The sequence below is a fragment of the Ostrinia furnacalis genome, unplaced genomic scaffold, assembly GCF_004193835.3.
Source record: "Ostrinia furnacalis isolate ACB-3 unplaced genomic scaffold, ASM419383v2 OfSCF7477, whole genome shotgun sequence".
NCBI lineage: Eukaryota > Metazoa > Arthropoda > Insecta > Lepidoptera > Crambidae > Ostrinia > Ostrinia furnacalis.
Window position 1 is genome coordinate 223,804 of NW_021137716.1, and position 18,519 is coordinate 242,322.

An 18,519-nucleotide genomic window follows, 5' to 3' on the forward strand; every position below is an offset into this window, starting at 1 on the left:
GGAACGATAAATCTAATACTTACTAATGTTGGGTTTTTATCGGCTTGACCGCTGTAGATCTTGGCTAGACAGGCATTGCAGCGATGGGAACTATAGGTGGGAATAGTCCCGTAGATGTCACCATAATGACTTACTTATAAAATTAGTAGATGCCGAGCTTTTTTTTAAGCGCGAGGAACAAATCTGGTGTCTGATTTTAAAAGTCGCTATCGTTGTCTGAGATCATTAAAACTTTCCAGGTTTGGCCCTAAGATCTTTTTAATTTTGGTTTGGCCTTTATTTCTGGGACACATTTTACCCGTTGGACCTTCTGAACGCAATTAGGTATTCGTCTAGGTCGTGCAAACGTGATAGCTTCTTCATTTCTCGAAATCAAACTTAGAACCCACTAAGTTCAAGTAAACTCACCGCGCCTTTGTAACTAGGAACTGAAAGGACAGATCTAGTCAATACTTAAATTGTTTACTATACAGTTAGAGCGTAACCACGAAATAAATTGAATTCCAAAACGAACTATTAAGTTTAATAAATGTGCATTGCTGTACTTAATTGTTTGCAGGAGTTATTAACAGTGTAATTATAAAGATAATAAAGAGGGACATTGAGATTTAGCTTCAAGTAAATTTGCTTTAGTACCTACTTAGGGAAATGTATTTTGTTAAGTGCCTTTTTTCCAAGCCGTAAACACTGCCTCCTATGGCCATGTACAGTATTCACAAGTAAGTTTGCTTTTTGTGTGTCACAATTGGGAATTGAACCCGCGAACCGGGCCTAGCGAATCCTTATTCCAACTGATAGGCTACCAGGTCATGACGTACAAAGTCCATTTGTAAAGCTTTATCATTGTCATAAATGTCAGGTCATGTCCTATTTTCATCAAAATTATATAAGTTATTCCGAGAAATTAATCAGTTCGTCATAAAATAATGTTTACATTATCCCACAAAGGAATTATTAATTGAATTAACATTGAAATAATTATTGCGTTTAAGCTTCCATGTAGGAATGTGCCGATTGCTGTCGAGCGCTGCCCATTTTGTAAAATTCAACTTTTCTTTTCAGGCTTTTTCAACAAGTAAAATCCTTTTTGCATTGATACAGATAGTAAAGCACAGCCGACAGATCATTATTAATTATGTTCCAGAATGCCTATGTCAATTAGAAATAGGAAAACTAAGGCTGGGTTGTACCATCTTACTTTAACTTAGACAAACGTCAAAAATCTGTCAAACTCCATACAAAATGCACCGGTTATTGTCATAGTTACATTTAGGTGGAGCAACTCAGTCTAAGATTTTCCATCCATTTTAACGAACTCGAAACACACTAGGTACAAGTATGACACTATGAGATAGGTGTCAATTTTATAGACTATATTGTTTGAATTTGGGGGGTAATTAAGTAGTCTCCGGTACAAATACACGTTTTTACTCTTCTCTTTACATTGGTGGTTGATCCTAAAGACTTTCAAGTCTTAAAGGTTCTATTCCCTGGTAGAACAACAGTCAGTGGGCCTATTATGTACTAATTTGGACTTTGTTTGATTTTGGTCTTACTCGTAGGTAAAAAACGTCGTTGGTTTAACAAAAAGGGTAAAGTAAATAAACGATTTAAAGTGCCATGATCAATATAATCGCGATCGTTACGTTAATGACATACACACACAAAGCGCATGGTCGGTTAACGATGGTATTGTGGTCGACCGGTTTTAGGTATTTATCGCGCAGGTACTTGTAGCACATTACAGGTAAATTCTGATTACACGTCATTATCAACTTTCCTGTACCTAACTGCCGCACACTCTGCCACATAGTCGCCATGATGACGGCTATCAGTTGTAACTCACTCAGTGTCCACTATTTTTATACAGGTCAAAAAAAAATTTTAAACGGGACTATTCCCACCGCTGCAACTCCTGTGTAGCCAGGATCTACAGCTTGACCGCCAATAAAAACCCAACCAGTGGAGGTCAAGTTTGTCCCGGGGGAAAGTTAAACTGTCATTGGACCCGCAACGAAATTAATCAGAAGAACATAGGAGGGACAAAGGAGGAGGTCAGAAATCTGTCAAACTCCATAGTTCTAGGACGTGTTAGGTCACACGCAAATAAGTAATGAGTTGTCGTAGCGCTGGCAATTTTCCACAGTAACTGTACGGTATACTTACAGCATTTTTTTATATTACTAGTGAATTTTTAATACTTATTCAATGCTAATGCAACTATGAATACTTAGATATTCCAATAATTTAAAAAATATAGCCGCTGATGCCACTCGTCCTAATGTTACTACAAAGAAGATTAAAAAAGATATATCCAACTCCTTAGTACACTAAAATTTTTTTATTCACATGTTCCTGCATCACAGTAAAAAATTCTACAAAGGATTCTTAAACTCGTTTTGCATCCTGCAACTTGTCGATCGATATCGGTGGACTTTTTTTAGCTTTAGCTCTACATTTTCTGAAGTTAAATATTTATGTTCCCACAACGTACGAGTAATATCGACCATGTTTCTTTTCAGCAATGGCTCGGACAGCTTCGGAGTATTCCAGTCCAAGGAGAACATCCTGCCGAAGACGGAGATGGAGGTTGAGGCCGGGAAGGCTGCCCCCGAGTACAAGGTCACCCATCCGACCTCGTAAGTACGCGATGACGTCACCCATGGGTCGTACCACACAGTCATTGATAGATTAATAAGTTGTTGATGACTTCCACGCTGAAGAAGAAGAAACCTGCTCCACTTCGTAATTACAGCATCGTTCGTTTCAGCCGAATGACGTCCACTGCTGGACAAAGGCCTCCCTCAAGGATTTCTACAAAGACCGGTCCTGCACCGCACGCATCCAGGCACCTCTCGCGACCTACAGCTCATTTGGGAATAGATAGATATTAAATTGTACAGTTCTTGGAGCTGAAGAGCCAAAATAGTTTGCTGGCGCCCTGGTCGTGTTCTTACGGCAAAGTTCGGTTTAGCTCACTTGAAGAAGATCTTTATTACCATACTTTACATAGATCGACTACTTATTTATGACTAGGTATTTTTACGATGCCATCCGCCAATGATGTGCAGAGAACTGGCTACTTGTAGTTAAGACTAGCTACTGAAAAAATAAGTTAAAAAAATATTCGGTGAAGACCCCGTAGACCTAAGTATCATATTACTGATGACGTATTTTGTCTCCAGGTACCTCGACACCATGCTGCACATCTTCCGTGGCAACATCGGCAGCGGGCTGCTGGCCATGGGAGACGCCTTCCGCAACGGAGGCATCGTCTTTGCTACCATCATGACTGCGTTGCTGGGCGTCATCTGCGTCCACGCTCAGCACCTGCTGGTAAGCGCTTCAGGAGCAACCATATTGTAGGTCACCCAAAGGGCGATGGAGCGTGCTATGCTCGGAGTTTCCCTGCGTGATCGAATCAGAAATAAAGAGATCCGCAGGAGAACCAAAGTGACTGGCATAGCCCGCAGAATTGCTAAAATCAAATTACAGTGGGCGGGGCACATAGCTCGTAGAGCTGATGGCCGCTGGGGCAGAAAATTTCTCGAGTGGCGACCACGAGCCTGAAAACGTAGTGTTGACAGGTCTACCACTAGGCGGACCGACGATCTGGTGAAGGTCGCGGAAGGTGGCGCAGGACCGGTCTTTGTAGAACACCTTGGGGGAGGCCTTCGTCCAGCAGTGGATGTCTTTCGGCTGAAACGAACGAACCACAAAGAAGAACGCCTTGGCCGAATCACCTGATGCAAAGTGGCGATCAGGCCGAATATGGAAGCGACGTTTACCCAGAAATTTACAATCGCAATGGAACTAGTTATAAATATCTACCTCCCAACACAATGATGTTAGTAAGATTGTTCTTGTCGTGAACCCAGATAAGGTGGTGGTACGTCGCACCTATCAAAGCGGACTTGGTAGCTAGTTGAACTGTGGTAGAAACCCTAAGCCACCACACCACAAAAAAAGTCAAGCAGAATTAAATTCTCCCAATGGGAATTTAACTTTGGGTTAGTCATAGAATAAGGTCCCATTGTTATTTACTCGTCATGAAAATGAGCTATATCTCGTTAGATTATTTCACAAGACAAATAGTGATTGTCAATGTTGAAACAAAAACTTATAAACTTATTGAAACGGAGACTGAACAGGATGTAACTTACCTATTGAGTTTTTCATTCGTTTATTCCAAAGCAAAAAGCTAATGCTTTGTGTCAATGTTTTGTGACAAATTCCAAGTTTTTCAAGTGAAGTTAAATATAGTTTGTGTTAGAATCTTGCCAAAAGATTATTGTGAAGAATACTGAATAAAACAGTCAATAAGTTTGTGCGCAGTGCAATGTTTGCAAGGTGTTTTATTAAGACTTAGGTATTTCTTGTCACGAAGAAGGAAAAATAATCTTCTTTTATTTCTTCATTGTTGTGAATTCAACAATGAAGAAATTCAAATGAAAACGGGTTCAACAATCCTGTTTCCTTAAGTTTGGTGTTTACGTTATAGGTACATATTCTTGTTACGTGATGATAGATAACCAAATAAAATGCTTTCAACTCGCACTTTCAGTGACGCTTTTTTCTGCCGTTTCTTAAAAGTCTATCAAAGTTAATTCTAATGGAAGCATTGTTCGTATGTCCAAGTATAAAGCTAATTAGCTAAATAAATACCTACACTACGAGTATTAACATGTGAGGTGTTGTAATGCATCCTAAGCCCGTCTAAGCCGATCCTAGATAATTACATATCTTACGTATGCAGCCACTAATCAAGGGCGACAGGTACAAAGGTCCAGTAATCGGATCCTGAATTCCTGATAGCCTTCTAATATAATCTCATTCCAATCGACAGATTCGCAGGTAAATTGACAGTTTAGATTAACAAACGATTCATTTAATGGAATGGGAAAGAGAAATATGGTAGATTGATGCAGTAGGCCAGTAATTGGATCATCATTTTAATGCCGGATATGCACAATAGGTAGGCACTTACATGTTGGTACTTTGCATGTACTAACTACCTGTATAAACTGACAGAGTGAAGGTAGAAGACCTACGTTTTAATAGGAATGAGCTAGGTGACCACATTATGTCATTATGTGGGTACTTGCAGATAACTAAGTACTTCTTTTTAAACAGCGAGCTACTGCTCCGTTTGTGGCTTATTATCTCACTAGTAAAGAGTTGACAGTGTGATGAATACAAAAAATGGCACATTTAGACAATTTATTTTCATTTTTGTAGCAGTCACTCCACATAATATTACTACTACATAATGTGCTACAATGAATGTTTTGAAGCGACGTCGTCTTCATTATCCACATAAACCTACAGTGAGAAAAACTGTAAAGTACTTACAATTAAAGAAAACTCGTAATTTCCATCCACAGCTGAACTGCTCGGAGCAGATGCATGGGCAGCTGAATCTGGAGAAGCCCCCGGGCTTCGCCGAGACGGTGTTCCTGGTATTCCAAAACGGACCGGCTCGCCTCCGCCCCCTGGCACCAGCTATGCGGGTGATCATCAACATGTTCCTGTGCATCACCCAGCTCGGCTTCTGTTGCGTCTACATCGTATTTATCGCCACTAATGTGAAAATGGTAAGCAAGTTACAAAAATCTTTTTGCATTTTAATCTCGTTTAGTTAATTTACAAACTAGCTGACCCGGCGAACTTTGTTCCGCCTTAATGGCAATAAATAACGGGATAAAAAGTATCCCATGTCCTTCTCCTGGCTCTAAACTACCTCCCTGACAATTTTCAGCTAAATCGATTCAGCCGTTCTAGAGTTATAAGCGAAGTAACTAACACGACTTTCTTTTATATACATATATAGACTAGCTGACCCGGCGAACTTTGTTCCGCCTTAATGGCAATAAATAAGCAGACTTTTTTTATTTCCAACGGGATAAAAGTATCCTATGTCCTTCTCCTGGCTCTAAACTACCTCCCTGACAATTTTCAGCTAAATCGGTTCAGCCGTTCTTGAGTTATAAGTGGAGTAACTAACACGACTTTCTTTTATATACAGTGTGAGTCACGTTAAAGTGTACATATGAAAATAGATGAAACTAGACCTATTTTTATCGACAAAAAAGAGTTCAAAATTTTTTTGAGATTTTTTTAAATTTTTTTATAGATTTTTTTTTCTTACAATTACTTATTGTAAAGAAAACGTAATAACTTTTAAACTAAGCGGTATATCCTGATAAAATAAAAACAGTAATAATGCTTAATAACAGGAGATACTGAAAAAATACATAAAATACCCAGAAAATGCCAACAAATAATAAAAAATAATACTTTTTGAAAAAAAAACTGCTTAATAATTCGTATTTTTTTGGTTATTTGATAAATTTCTCAAAAAAATGCCCCTATAACAGGTGGTTTTTATTACTTTGTATTATTCTCTATCGTATTATCTTTGTAAAACCAAAAATCGCATGTCTCTATACCTATCACAACATTTGCTATGATCGTTTGAACAAAGGCCTGCCACAACATTATTCTCCGCTACAGGTAGAGACAATTTTAATTTTAACTAAAATGCTTATTTTACTTCGAAATCTTTTGTTTTTATTTGTAATCTAACTTGTCTGTATCAAAATTATAAATCTAGAGCCATTTTCAGTTTCGTTGTTAACGAAGCGTTGAATGGCGCGCCCGGAGAGGCTTAGTTCAAACGATCATTGCAAACGTTGTGATAGGGATAGAGACATGCAATTTTCGGTTTTACGAAAATAATATGATAGAGAATAATACAAAGTAATAAAAACCACCGGTCATAGGGGCATTTTTTGGAGAAATTTATCAAATAACCAAAAAAACACGAATTTTTAAGCAGATTTTTTTCAAAAAGTATCATTTTTTATTATTTGTTGGCCTTTTTTGTGTATTTTATGTATTTTTTTAGTATCGCCTGTTATTTAGCATTATTACTGTTTTTATTTTATCAGGATATACCGCTTAGTTTATATGTTATTACGTTTTCTTTACAATGAGTAATTGGAAGAAAAAAAATTCTATAATTTTTTTTTTTTAAATCTCAAAAATTTTTTGACCTCTTTTTTGTCGATAAAATTAGATCTAGTTTCATCTATTTTCATATGTACACTTTAACGTGACTCACACTGTATATAGATATATATAGATTCTCTTTATTCTTTTGTTTTTAATCAAATACTTCTAACAAATAATAATATACTGTTTCCATAGGTACTGCCAGTGTGACAGTGAGCTCAAATTTTGTTTTTCTTCAGATTCAGTACGAAAAATCTCTCGTAATCGTGTAGTGCTCGTATTTAATTCTTGAAGATCATCGTTACCAAAGTTCAGCTAGGCATAAAATATCCGTAAAGGTAGCAGGGAAGCGCTGGACGCAGGCCGCTACCAATCGATCAACATGGAAAGCATACGGGGAGGCCTATGTTCAGCAGTGGACGTCCTATGGCTGAAAATGATGATGATGATGATATTGTTTTTGCGCAGGACAAAACCAATAATTATAAGTTTATTTTGTACATAGAGTATTATGTCGTTAAGTACAGTTACGTAGGTATTATTTGGGATAGGTAGGTACAAAGAACTTGTCAAATCTCCAAGTGATTAAGTGTGCGATGCTAACTTGCATGCCTTTTTTTACCTGTCAAATCATTTTTAAAATATTGTCCTTATTAAAATTAACAAAACAATATGAGGTAAGATTTTCTGTAAACACGTGACCAATGCGAAACATTTTTAAACTTTGATTCACATCTAGTTTTAAACTTCCAAATCGTAGCTGTACCTGAACTATCATCGCACGATCGATACCACTTATAGTCTAGAAACTTGAGGAATAAGGGTTTAGGGAAATGACACACCACGCGTCTACTCGAGTAGTTATAATACTTTACCTTGTAGGAAAATGCTTGAGTATTTACTTTGCATAAGTACGTAAACTATTACAATAAATACTTAGGTACTTCACTTGGTATCAAACCGCAAGTAACATTATCTTTCATTCTCGTCATTTGCTTAGGTAAGTGTATACAGTGTGTCCGGGCTTGTAGTGATCAAACTTTAAGGGCAAAATCTAGGGACAATTTTATCGATAAAAATACTTCAAATTTGGGGCCTGACCCATTTCTCGAAAAATTACATCGATTTAAGTTTTTAATTTTTAGTTTACACCTCTTCTTTAAAAAACAAGTGAAAGCGTGGGTAGCTTAACATTAATAGGCAAATATTTTATATCATGCGATAGCCAATAAAATTATCTATTAGAAGAAGAAGAAAGCAGACACAACTTTCATACATTTTATGGGAGTAAGAATGGATTGAATTAGAAAAATACATTACTTTTTTCACTTCTTTTTCAGTTATTTTCCAACACAAGAAAAACCAGGTCGTTAAGGTATGTTTTATTTGCATTGTATTTTTAGTATTTGAGCTATTCTACAAAACGAATGTAAATTTATTAGTCTACGTCTATTAGTTTCGACGTAATTGTTGAACAAAGATACCCCTTCCCAGCGGTTTCCATAGTAATCGGAATAGGTTGTGTGATTCTTTCAGGCAGTGCATTTTCGCATGTCGCGTGCGCTATGGAAATCGCTGGGAAGGGGTATCTTTGTTCAACAATTACGTCGAAACTAATAGACGTAGACTAATAAATTTACATTCGTTTTGTAGAATAGCTCAAATACTAATAATACAATGCAAATAAAACATACCTTAACGACCTGGTTTTTCTTGTGTTGGAAAATAACTGAAAAAGAAGTGAAAAAAGTAATGTATTTTTCTAATTCAATCCATTCTTACTCCCATAAAATGTATGAAATTTGTGTCTGTTTTCTTCTTCTACTAATAAATAATTTTATTGGCTATCGCATGACATAAAATATTTGCATATTAATGTTAAGCTACCCACGCTTTGACTTGTTTTTTAAAGAAGAGGTGTAAACTAAAAATTAAAAATTTAAATCGATGTAATTTTTCGAGAAATGGGTCAAGTCCCAAATTTGAAGTATTTTCATCGATAAAATTGTTCATAGATTACGTCTTTAAAGTTTGATCACTACATGCCCGGACACACTGTATAGTACCTACTTAGTAGCTACTCGTAAGTGCTAGTATTTATTTTGTGTTTAAAAGCATAGTTTTTTTTACTACGACTTTGAAGCTGCGAAATAGCATGAGAATACATGAAAGGGTAGGAACACCCGTATTCATAAAGATTACAATGAGGTCTCACAGTGCGCGTGGACGCACAGGATCCCAAAAACGTTTGACTTTACATAGCGTTGCTGCTTCACTTAAGCAAGCATAGATTTGTGAATACGCGTGTAAGAGTAGGTATTGGAGCGCGAAAATGCTCCTCAAGGGTCCTTTAAAACGCGGCCGCAACAGCGTATTACATTTGTAAAAGACAATGCCGGAAATTGGCGTCTTTTTTTTTTCGCGCGGCCATCGACCAAACCTTGTTTTTTGATTACAAAATAGTGTAATAAACCAAACTTACTATTGCATGTAATACCTCTAAACTCAGTCTGAACTGAGTTACGAGCATTAGAAGTTTGATGATTTTCATACTAAGGTACTTGATACAAATAAGGCCTACGTTCTAATAAGGCCTATACATCAGAAAACACAGATAAATAAATCCAACCGGGATAATACTTCAAGGACACGTACTCATATGCCCTATAACCCGGTAGAGTGCAAGAGCGTCCCGATCCACGATCCTAGCACCAATTGGCACGCGTTCTTCTAAGGTTGTGGGTGATTTCGTGCTCTCTTATAAAAATCTGGCGATTTCATCTTAAATTTTCGTTAAAATGACGCTGTTTCAGATTAAGCCTTTCTTAGTATTCGTTTCTAAATATTTCTTACTAGCTAATAATTATCTTAATTTGTACTACTGGTTATAGATGCATTATTTGTAAATTTTTAAAGAAATCAAGAGCGAGATATCTAATAAGGCCTAGGCCTTATTTCAGCATGGTAGGCCATATTAGATACTTATGTCAACACCTGATTACGGACAAATTCATTAAACTAAATGAGTCAAAGAGTAACTAAATATTTATTTAATGAGAATGTTACTAACAGCAGAGAAAAGAAAAATAAAACAGAGTCGAAAAAAATTACTAAACCTATAAAAAAAGAAACAAAATACAAAACCAATAAAAAATAAGATAAAAAAGCCGTATGTATAATTCTAAAGGAAAGGAGAATAAAAGCTGGTATTATCATGCCTGTCTCGAAAGTCTAAAAGACTGGTTTTGGTGGTATCACAAAGATTGTGTAGAAGTTCGTAAAGATAATTCAGAAGCCTTTTTATTCCCTGGTTCTAACAAAAATTGAGATCTCATTTTGTTTACAAAAATTCAAGACTAAATAATGTTCCTAAACTGATTTATTTAAAAGGTTTTATGTGTAGGCCTTATTCGAACACGGTGTTTTAATATGCCCTATACAAAAAAATAATATTGTTTGTTTTTGATATTTTTTTTGATAATTTAAGTAAGGAATCATTACTTTGTTACTATGAATATTTAATTTTATCTATAATTTGTGTATTATTCTTAATAAGTGGAATTTAAGTTTATCTAGAGATATACAGTATATTTCTGTTCACTCAGTATGTAAAATTTTGATAACGCAAACAAATCGACGTGTTTAATGTTATAAGACCGCATTTTGTTTAATACAACCTCAATTTTAAGGTCTACAGGCATTTGAATCATATAGGCCTTATTCCGTATAGGTGATTTATTAAAGCCAAAATCAGTGCTTTCGTAATTTGCTTATTTTGAATAGATTTAGTTAAAAATTGTGTTATTTTTTGTAATATTGCTAAAATTAAAGGATGGAAGAAGTTAATTAACCTTGTTTTTGTTGACTGGCGTTAATATTTATTGAAATATAAGCATTTAAAGTTAGGTAGGCCTTATTTGTATCAAGTACCTTAGATTTGCTGTTTGCGCGCAAGTTTTGTAAGAAATTGCAACAAAATAATGACATTGTATGTGTAAACAAACAATACCATCTATTAAAGGCTCCAGACATCAGTATGTAGCAGAATCAAAAATAGCGCAATATTTTGTTGCAATTTCTTACAAAACTTGCGCGCAAAAAGCAAATCTAGTATGAAAATCATCAAACTTCTAATGTTCGTAACTCAGTTCAGACTGAGTTTAGAGGTATAGGTACATGCCATAGTAAGTTTGGTTTATTACACTATTTTGTAATCAAAAAACAATGTTTGGTCGATGGCCGCGCGAAAAAAAAAAGACGCCAGCTTCCATACAAAATCTGGCATTGCCATTTCTGTTCATCCAGTGTCTAAGTAGCTCAGATGGAAGAGCAGTTGCCCGGCAAGCGAAGCGTCGATTCCCGCCTTAGGCAGTTCGATTTTTTACTAGAGACCTACTTAATACAACACCCAAATCGAAAACATCTTTCAGATTTCGGATTACTATAACATCGTGATCGACCTGTCGATCCACATGATCATCGTGGTGATCCCGGTGCTGCTGGCATGCATGGTGCGCAACCTGAAGTACCTGACGCCGTTCTCCACCATCGCCAACATCATGATGGCTATTGGCGTCAGCGTCGTGGTCTACGAGGCCAGCCAGGATCTTCCCTGCATTTCTTCCCGGGACTACATCGCCAGCTGGCAACAACTACCGCTGTATTTCGGAACGGCTGTGTACGCTTTTGAAGGCATTGGACTCGTGAGTATTTAACCGTTTTTGTTTTATTTTTGTTTTAGTCCCTTTAGCCCCTCGTACGATGCAAACTCCCGCCCACCGTCTTCCTCACCGCGTCCGACCATCTCGTCGGTGCCCTGCCTGCCCCGACCACGTCTGCCTTTCATTTGTCCCAAGATAATTTGTTTCTCCAGACAATGCTTTGGAGACCGCATAATGTGTCCAAAGAAACAGCTTATGACCGCAATCTGTGGAGGAACACTATCTGTGGTCGCGATCCTCATCAGTGAGGGACCGAGGAAGAAGGAGCCCCTCGTGGTAAGCTAAATATGCCTGTGTTACGAGTGGGCTCACCATTCGAACCCTCGCTCCTCGGATCTCGAGTCGGCCAGTCGGACCCCTTCACCGTTCGGCTAACGTGGCGTTCTTTGTAAGGCTTTCTTCCTTGTAATTGTTAATAGTAATGAAACTAATAAAGTCATCTTTACCTGACTGATGGGTGAAGAAGTTATTGATGTAACTGCTATGTTTAGAGGAGCAGACATGTTGCGACGATTCTTCAGTTACTTTTAATTTCTAGCTATTACATAGCAATACTTTTACTGTGATAGTTCTACAACAGTAAACAACTGGTACCTACAATTGTATTACATTATAAAATGATACATTGTCTTCAGAAGTGGGTATCAGTATTATTTGATTCTAGCGAAGTTTAATTTAGCCATCAATATTCAAGGAGCGAAATATGACAAAGTATGACCGCACTCCATTTCCGATTAAACAAGGAAAGAGGAAAAAACAAAAGGGACTCATGTTCGATTCCCATAAACGGAAACGATTTTGCCCATGAAAAGTTAATTTAAACTTTTTTAAACATTAAAAGAACCCGACTGGACCCGAAAAGTGTCTTGATAATGGAAACAGGAAAATTGTTATTTACAATGTCTATTGGCAACTGTCATGCGAGATGGTAAGTACTTACAAAATGAAGACTGAAAAGAAAAATTTATAAAACTTTGGCGCTGGTATATTATTCCAGCGCCAAAGAGCACGAGCATAATATGAAAGGGCAGTTTCGTTCGTTCGTTTCAGCAAAATGACGTCCACTGCTGTACAAATGCCTCCCCCAAGGATTTCCATAATGGACCCGTCGTTGCACCGGCGCTGCCCGCATCCAGGCTATTCCCGCAGCCTTCACCAGATCGGTCCACCTAGTGTCACATGATTCGACACTCGAGAACTTTTCTGCCCCAACGGCCATCGCTAGGCCAGCGGCAGATTTGCTAAAATCAAGTGGCAGTGGGGGGCACATAGCTTGTAGAGACAAAAGGGCAGGTTATGGATACCAATTTCAAACGTCTGTGTTTCCAGGTACTGCCCCTCAAGAACGAGATGCGTCATCCGGAGCAGTTCCAGAAGCCGCTGGGCGTGCTGAACGTGGGCATGATCTTCGTGGGAACCATCTTCATCGTGGTCGGCTTCCTCGGCTACCTCAAGTGGGGTGACGACGTCAAGGGCAGCCTGACCCTCAACCTGCAACCTGGACTTATGTGAGTGCATAATATAATGAAACTTTTTTATGTGACAGGAGGCAAACGAGCAGACGGATCACCTGATAGTACTAAGTGATTACCGTCGCCCATTGTCCGTGGTGCATAATCTTTTCTTAAAGGTTTTTTCTTAAACCTTTGTTTGTCACCTGTCATCCGCTTTGCAATGGAGGGAAGTCGAACCTTAATTTCGAACTCCTCCTATGTTCTTCTGATTAATTTCGTTGCGGGTCCAATGACAGTTTAACTTTCCCCCGGGACAAACTTGACCTTCATTGGTTGGGTTTTTGTGGCGGTCAAGCTGTAGATCCTGGCTACACAGGAGTTGCAGTGGTGGGAACGAGAGGTGGGAATAGTCCCGTTACCGTCGCCCATAGACCCTGGTGTCTACCAAGCAGGATACTGAAATTGGTAGTTAGAAAATTCAATACGGTGCATTTTATCTGTGAGATTTAGGTACGATGTTCAGGTTTTTTTGGGACCTTGGGTCTTTTAGTGTTTCCTTCTGTATGCTTCCTTTCTTTTTGACATGGATCATACTTAATTCAGGCTTAATCTTTTTAATGTGTAATAAAATGGTGGACATTTGGAACTCATCTAAATGGCTGATGATTTCAGCTCGAGCAACATCGTGCAGACCCTGATCGCGCTGGCCATCATGTTCACATACCCGCTGCAGATGTACGTGCCCGTCGACATCACCTGGCCTGCGCTGCGCAAGCGCTTCGCGGGCGCTTCTCCCGTCGCCACGGAACTGGGATACAGGGCTGCTTTGGTATTATTGACCTGTGAGTATCAGTGCTTTAGAAATTTACAGTAATCCATCAGCATCACAAGGCAAATGGAGGATTTGGTCTCACTCCATCTTAGTCAGACAGGTTGGGGAGAACTGATGTTTACTTAATTGGTCCTTGGTCGCCTTTTGCGACATCCATGGGGAGCAGTGGCGGCGTAGCATGGGCTGGCACCCGGGGCGACCCCCCCCCCCCCCCCTCCCGTCATAAGTCCTAAGGCACCCCATACCCCCAGGATTTTGGGGTTACCTAACAATTCGAAGATTGAAAGACAATCGCACCGCCGTATCATGAGATAGACCCCAGACTTCAATCAGTAGTTCATCAGATCCGTTAATTAGTACTAATTTGCGCGACTTGTGTCACCCCCTGAAGCTTGGCACCCGGGGCGGACCGCCACCACCGCTCCCCCGCCCCTTACGCGTTGGCTGTATCATAAAGTTAGAAAGGTTTGATGTTCAAATATTGGTCCTTAGCCGCTTTTTATGATATCCACGGGAAGAGGGTTCGCTTTATTATCGTTAAGTTCAGAACACAGTACCTATGATCCGAAAATATATTTTCAAGGTTTACAGTCATGCCTTGGGAGGTTCTGAAACTTTAAGCTTTAACCGCCATCTATTCAACAACTTGCCAACCTGTTACAACACAGAGGTTCTAAGCGTGAGGAACTATGAGTGACGTCAGTTGCTGTTGCTAGATTTCACAGGTGCTTATTCGTGTAATGTAGTTCCCCGAAAATCCGTTAGTTAACGGCACCACCTACATACGCCTACGTTAGTTTAGCTTTGAGCGCCATCTATTCAGTACTTTAGGCACCAACATGTGATGCTTGTTTTCACAGCTGCTTACTTATTCGGGTAATTTATGTAGTTCCTCCAAAATCCGTTGAAGTATCATCCAGATACCGTATTCGAACTCAACAGATGGCAGTAAGTACAAATTTGCGAGCCTGCAACTTATTTTCTGTTTACTGTGTCCTGCCTGTAGCACGGAATAGTAATAAGTAGTCCTGTAGCTAAAGGTTTTCCTTTGGTACTGGTACTTCAGGAATCTACTTACAGGGCAGAGACGAAAATGGGATCACCTTGTTATCCGTCTCCATTCATCATGAGAGAATGATGCTTCGTAACTCTGTGCTCACGCACTGTCTACTCCGAGTGGTACTTGATCGATATTCCTATGAGATACCTTTTTTTATCCACAACGAGGAAGCTCTTGGCCTGTATCTCACCTGATGGTAAGTGACGATCAGGCCGAAGGTGGAAGCGAGCTTCACCCGGAATCCTCAACCACGGAGGAACTGGCTATCTTACCTCGAACTGCCGGAACACAACAATGTTGTTAACATTGTTGTTATGGCGACAGACTTAGGTAAGATGGTGGTAGCTAGCCAGGCGGACTTGGAACAAGCCCTACTACCAACTAAACCGAATAGAAAAATCTGCCCCCCCACTGGGAATCGAACCCGGGACCTCTGCTTCTGAAGCAGGTGGTCTTACTACTAGACCAGAGAAGCGGTTAACCACTATGAATTATATTTCCAGTCATCCTCGCCGAATCAATCCCGCATCTCGGCCTGTTCATATCTCTGGTGGGCGCCGTGAGCAGCACCGCCTTAGCTCTGATCTTCCCGCCGCTGATCGAGCTGGTCGTCGCATCCCAGAAGGAAAACGGACTGACCACCTTCATGGTCCTCAAAGACGGTATCATCATCGTTCTCGGGGTGTTCATCTTCATCACCGGCACATACGAAAGCGTCGCCTCCATCGTCGCAGCGTTCCAGGAGTAAACCACCACGGAATTTAAATGGTTTCGCTCATTTCCAACTTTCCATGTTGTATTACGTTGATGACATGATGATTTAGTGACCTTTTTTAACAGGTTGTTTTGTTTAATTAATTTATGTTCTCAACTATAATTATTCTATGTATAATTTGTACAAAAGGTTACGTTATGTTACAAACGAATTTACCTTTTAAATTATGTGCTATTTATTTATGAAATTAATTTGACGTGAGATTAGCTTTACACATGTTTTTTCTTGTATTTGTAGGTAAGGTATATATTATTGACCACATATAAAATATATTATTGGTCAATTTAATTAATAACGTAAATATTTCCATCCTATTCTATACTGAGTGCTTCCTATTTGACCTTTTTTTTTTCAAAATTGTCTGACCAATTTTTGGAATTAGGACCTTTTCGAAATTTATTTTTGAAAGATATACATTTTAAACCTTGAATATTCTATATACACTGTTACTTAGATATCTATATTATTTTAGAAATTTTACCCTCTTATGAAATAATTTAATATTTATTGTTAATTCGTAGGTACAATCGAATGTTATCATTCCTATTTTAAGTGATTTTTATTATTGTTAAGTTTAAATGTAGCATAAAGATCTTGATGTTATTATTCTCTGAGGCTGGGTTGCACCATCTTACTTTAACTTTGACAAACGTCAATAATCTGTCAAAATCCCTACAAAAACCACCGGTTATAGATGACCCACGCTGAACTGTCCCGCCAAACTCAATGACAGGGGGGCGCTACCATCGTTCAACTATATGGTTTCCAACATGGCAAAAATCGGAACCAGCGATCCGGTATTGACGGTGGCGCCCCACTGTCAATGTCATCGATAGGACAGTCCAATATTTTGGAACTATACCTATCGTTAAAGTTACGGTCAAAGTTAGGTGGTGCAACTCACCCTAAGTGTAGTATGTGTCGATGTACGAGTAGTTAGTAGAATAGTGATGGACGCAGTATCTCTTTAAACGATTCTATAGGGCATTGATGATTCCCATCGCACCCCAGTAAGCTGTAATACCAACGCTAACTTAACTGCCGAATATTTTCCTGAGTGCAATGACCACATTACCAGCTGCCACCGTCGTGAATCTCACCGACTGCCATTGACAATTTTATTGCTACCTCCAAGTGTCGTGAGCTGCGTCCGTCTGCAGTAGGCTGGGCCATTTACAGGAGTGGCCACTTCATAAATTCTCTACGCCACGTTTTCCCAATATAATTCCACAAATGTACCGGTGAATAATAATTCAAATTATTTCCGAGAGCAGGATAAACTTGGGAGAACTCCACCTCACTCGGTCCTTGAATGATAATTTCACATTACATGCACATAAAAATTTAATACGTAGATACTAGATATGCAACATTTTAATATTTCGATATTATCTGAATGCATTAGAAGAACGTAAATCACGTTTAGGTACCTATTAAGTTATGCCATATCACATGCTAATGATTTATTGGGATTTTTAAATCGATTGTGATTAACTGTTTATATTTTCGAGTCTGATGGATGAGATACTTTGTTCTGGGGGTTTGTTAGAATTGACCATTTGATTGATAAATGACTAAAACCAGCAGAAAACTTGAAGAAGGTGGTTCATAACACTGGTTCCGACATCTATATTTTGCGGACACGGTAGAAAAACGAGGAGGCTCTTAGCTAAAGTGTATTTTTTTTAAGCTTCTACTTTCTCTGACTAGTTTTGTATTTTATGTTCTCTTTTTAACTCCTTTAGTTTTTCTATCTTCTCCAACTAAGTTATTGTTTACCATTAGTTTACGTATCGCCGTGCAATTATTAGGTATTTATTATATTAAATTAATTATGTTATGCGCATTGACTGTGTAGGTTTATAGTTTATTGGCATTTTGTCGATTATTAAATTGAAGCTATAGCCATTATTTGCAAGCTGACGTACAATTCCTATTGTTTAGCGATGTTGTTGTGATTTTTTGCTCGTATATTTTTTGTTCTGTGATACGGATACAACAGGTTTTAAATAAATATATCGATGTCACTTTGGTTTTTTTGTTTTCCTCTAGAACAGCGGTTCCCGAAAGGTGGTCCGCGGAACCCTGGGGTTCCGTGGAAAGGCCGCAAGGGTTCCGTAAAAAATATTATCCCACATTTCGTGACCGACGTTGTTCGCGCGCACCGACTTGTTTACAAATAATTGCATAAAAACTTTATTGTTTTTCATTTAAATTTCCATTTATCAAAGTAGGGTTCCGCTAGGAAAAGTATAATCAATTAGGGTTCCGTGGCAAAAAAAAATTGGGAAACCCTGCTCTAGTCTAACATATGCCATTTAAATACTTGAAATATTTAAGTACGTTGATTTTTAAAGAAATATGTATTCTAAGTATAATATTATGGTCTCTAGCATATTTTTCTTCTAAAGAATCCACAAGTTTCATCTTTTTAACAGATCTACAAGTATTCTACTCTACTAGTTCAACAACGTTACATAGGTCAAGATAATATTAGGTAATGCATTTATGTATGAAATTAGATGTAACACATGTCGGTAGCTGGTAGCTCTATGTATAGGATAACTAGGTATCTAATGTTGGGGACAATGCTGATGGTAAATTCATATCCAATGGTTGCTAGCATTCTCTTAGCTAATTAATGGGTAGGGAATAAAAGAGGG

The 18,519-nt window shown here is 38.5% G+C and overlaps 1 protein-coding gene across 3 annotated transcripts in view; it reads left to right on the plus strand.

Moving 5' to 3' along the window:
• Positions 1 to 17,883, plus strand: part of LOC114364854 (proton-coupled amino acid transporter-like protein CG1139) — an 81,068-nt gene extending 63,185 nt beyond the window's left edge. For all 3 annotated transcript variants that reach the window (XM_028321187.1, XM_028321186.1, XM_028321185.1), the window contains exons 3-9: positions 2,523 to 2,639; positions 3,186 to 3,336; positions 5,385 to 5,594; positions 11,445 to 11,717; positions 13,065 to 13,243; positions 13,862 to 14,031; positions 15,585 to 17,883. In XM_028321187.1, coding sequence (XP_028176988.1) covers positions 2,523 to 2,639; positions 3,186 to 3,336; positions 5,385 to 5,594; positions 11,445 to 11,717; positions 13,065 to 13,243; positions 13,862 to 14,031; positions 15,585 to 15,829 — 1,345 coding nt within the window. In that variant the 3' untranslated portion in view covers positions 15,830 to 17,883. The remainder of the gene's footprint in view (positions 1 to 2,522; positions 2,640 to 3,185; positions 3,337 to 5,384; positions 5,595 to 11,444; positions 11,718 to 13,064; positions 13,244 to 13,861; positions 14,032 to 15,584) is intronic.
• The last annotated feature ends 636 nt before the right edge of the window (positions 17,884 to 18,519 follow it).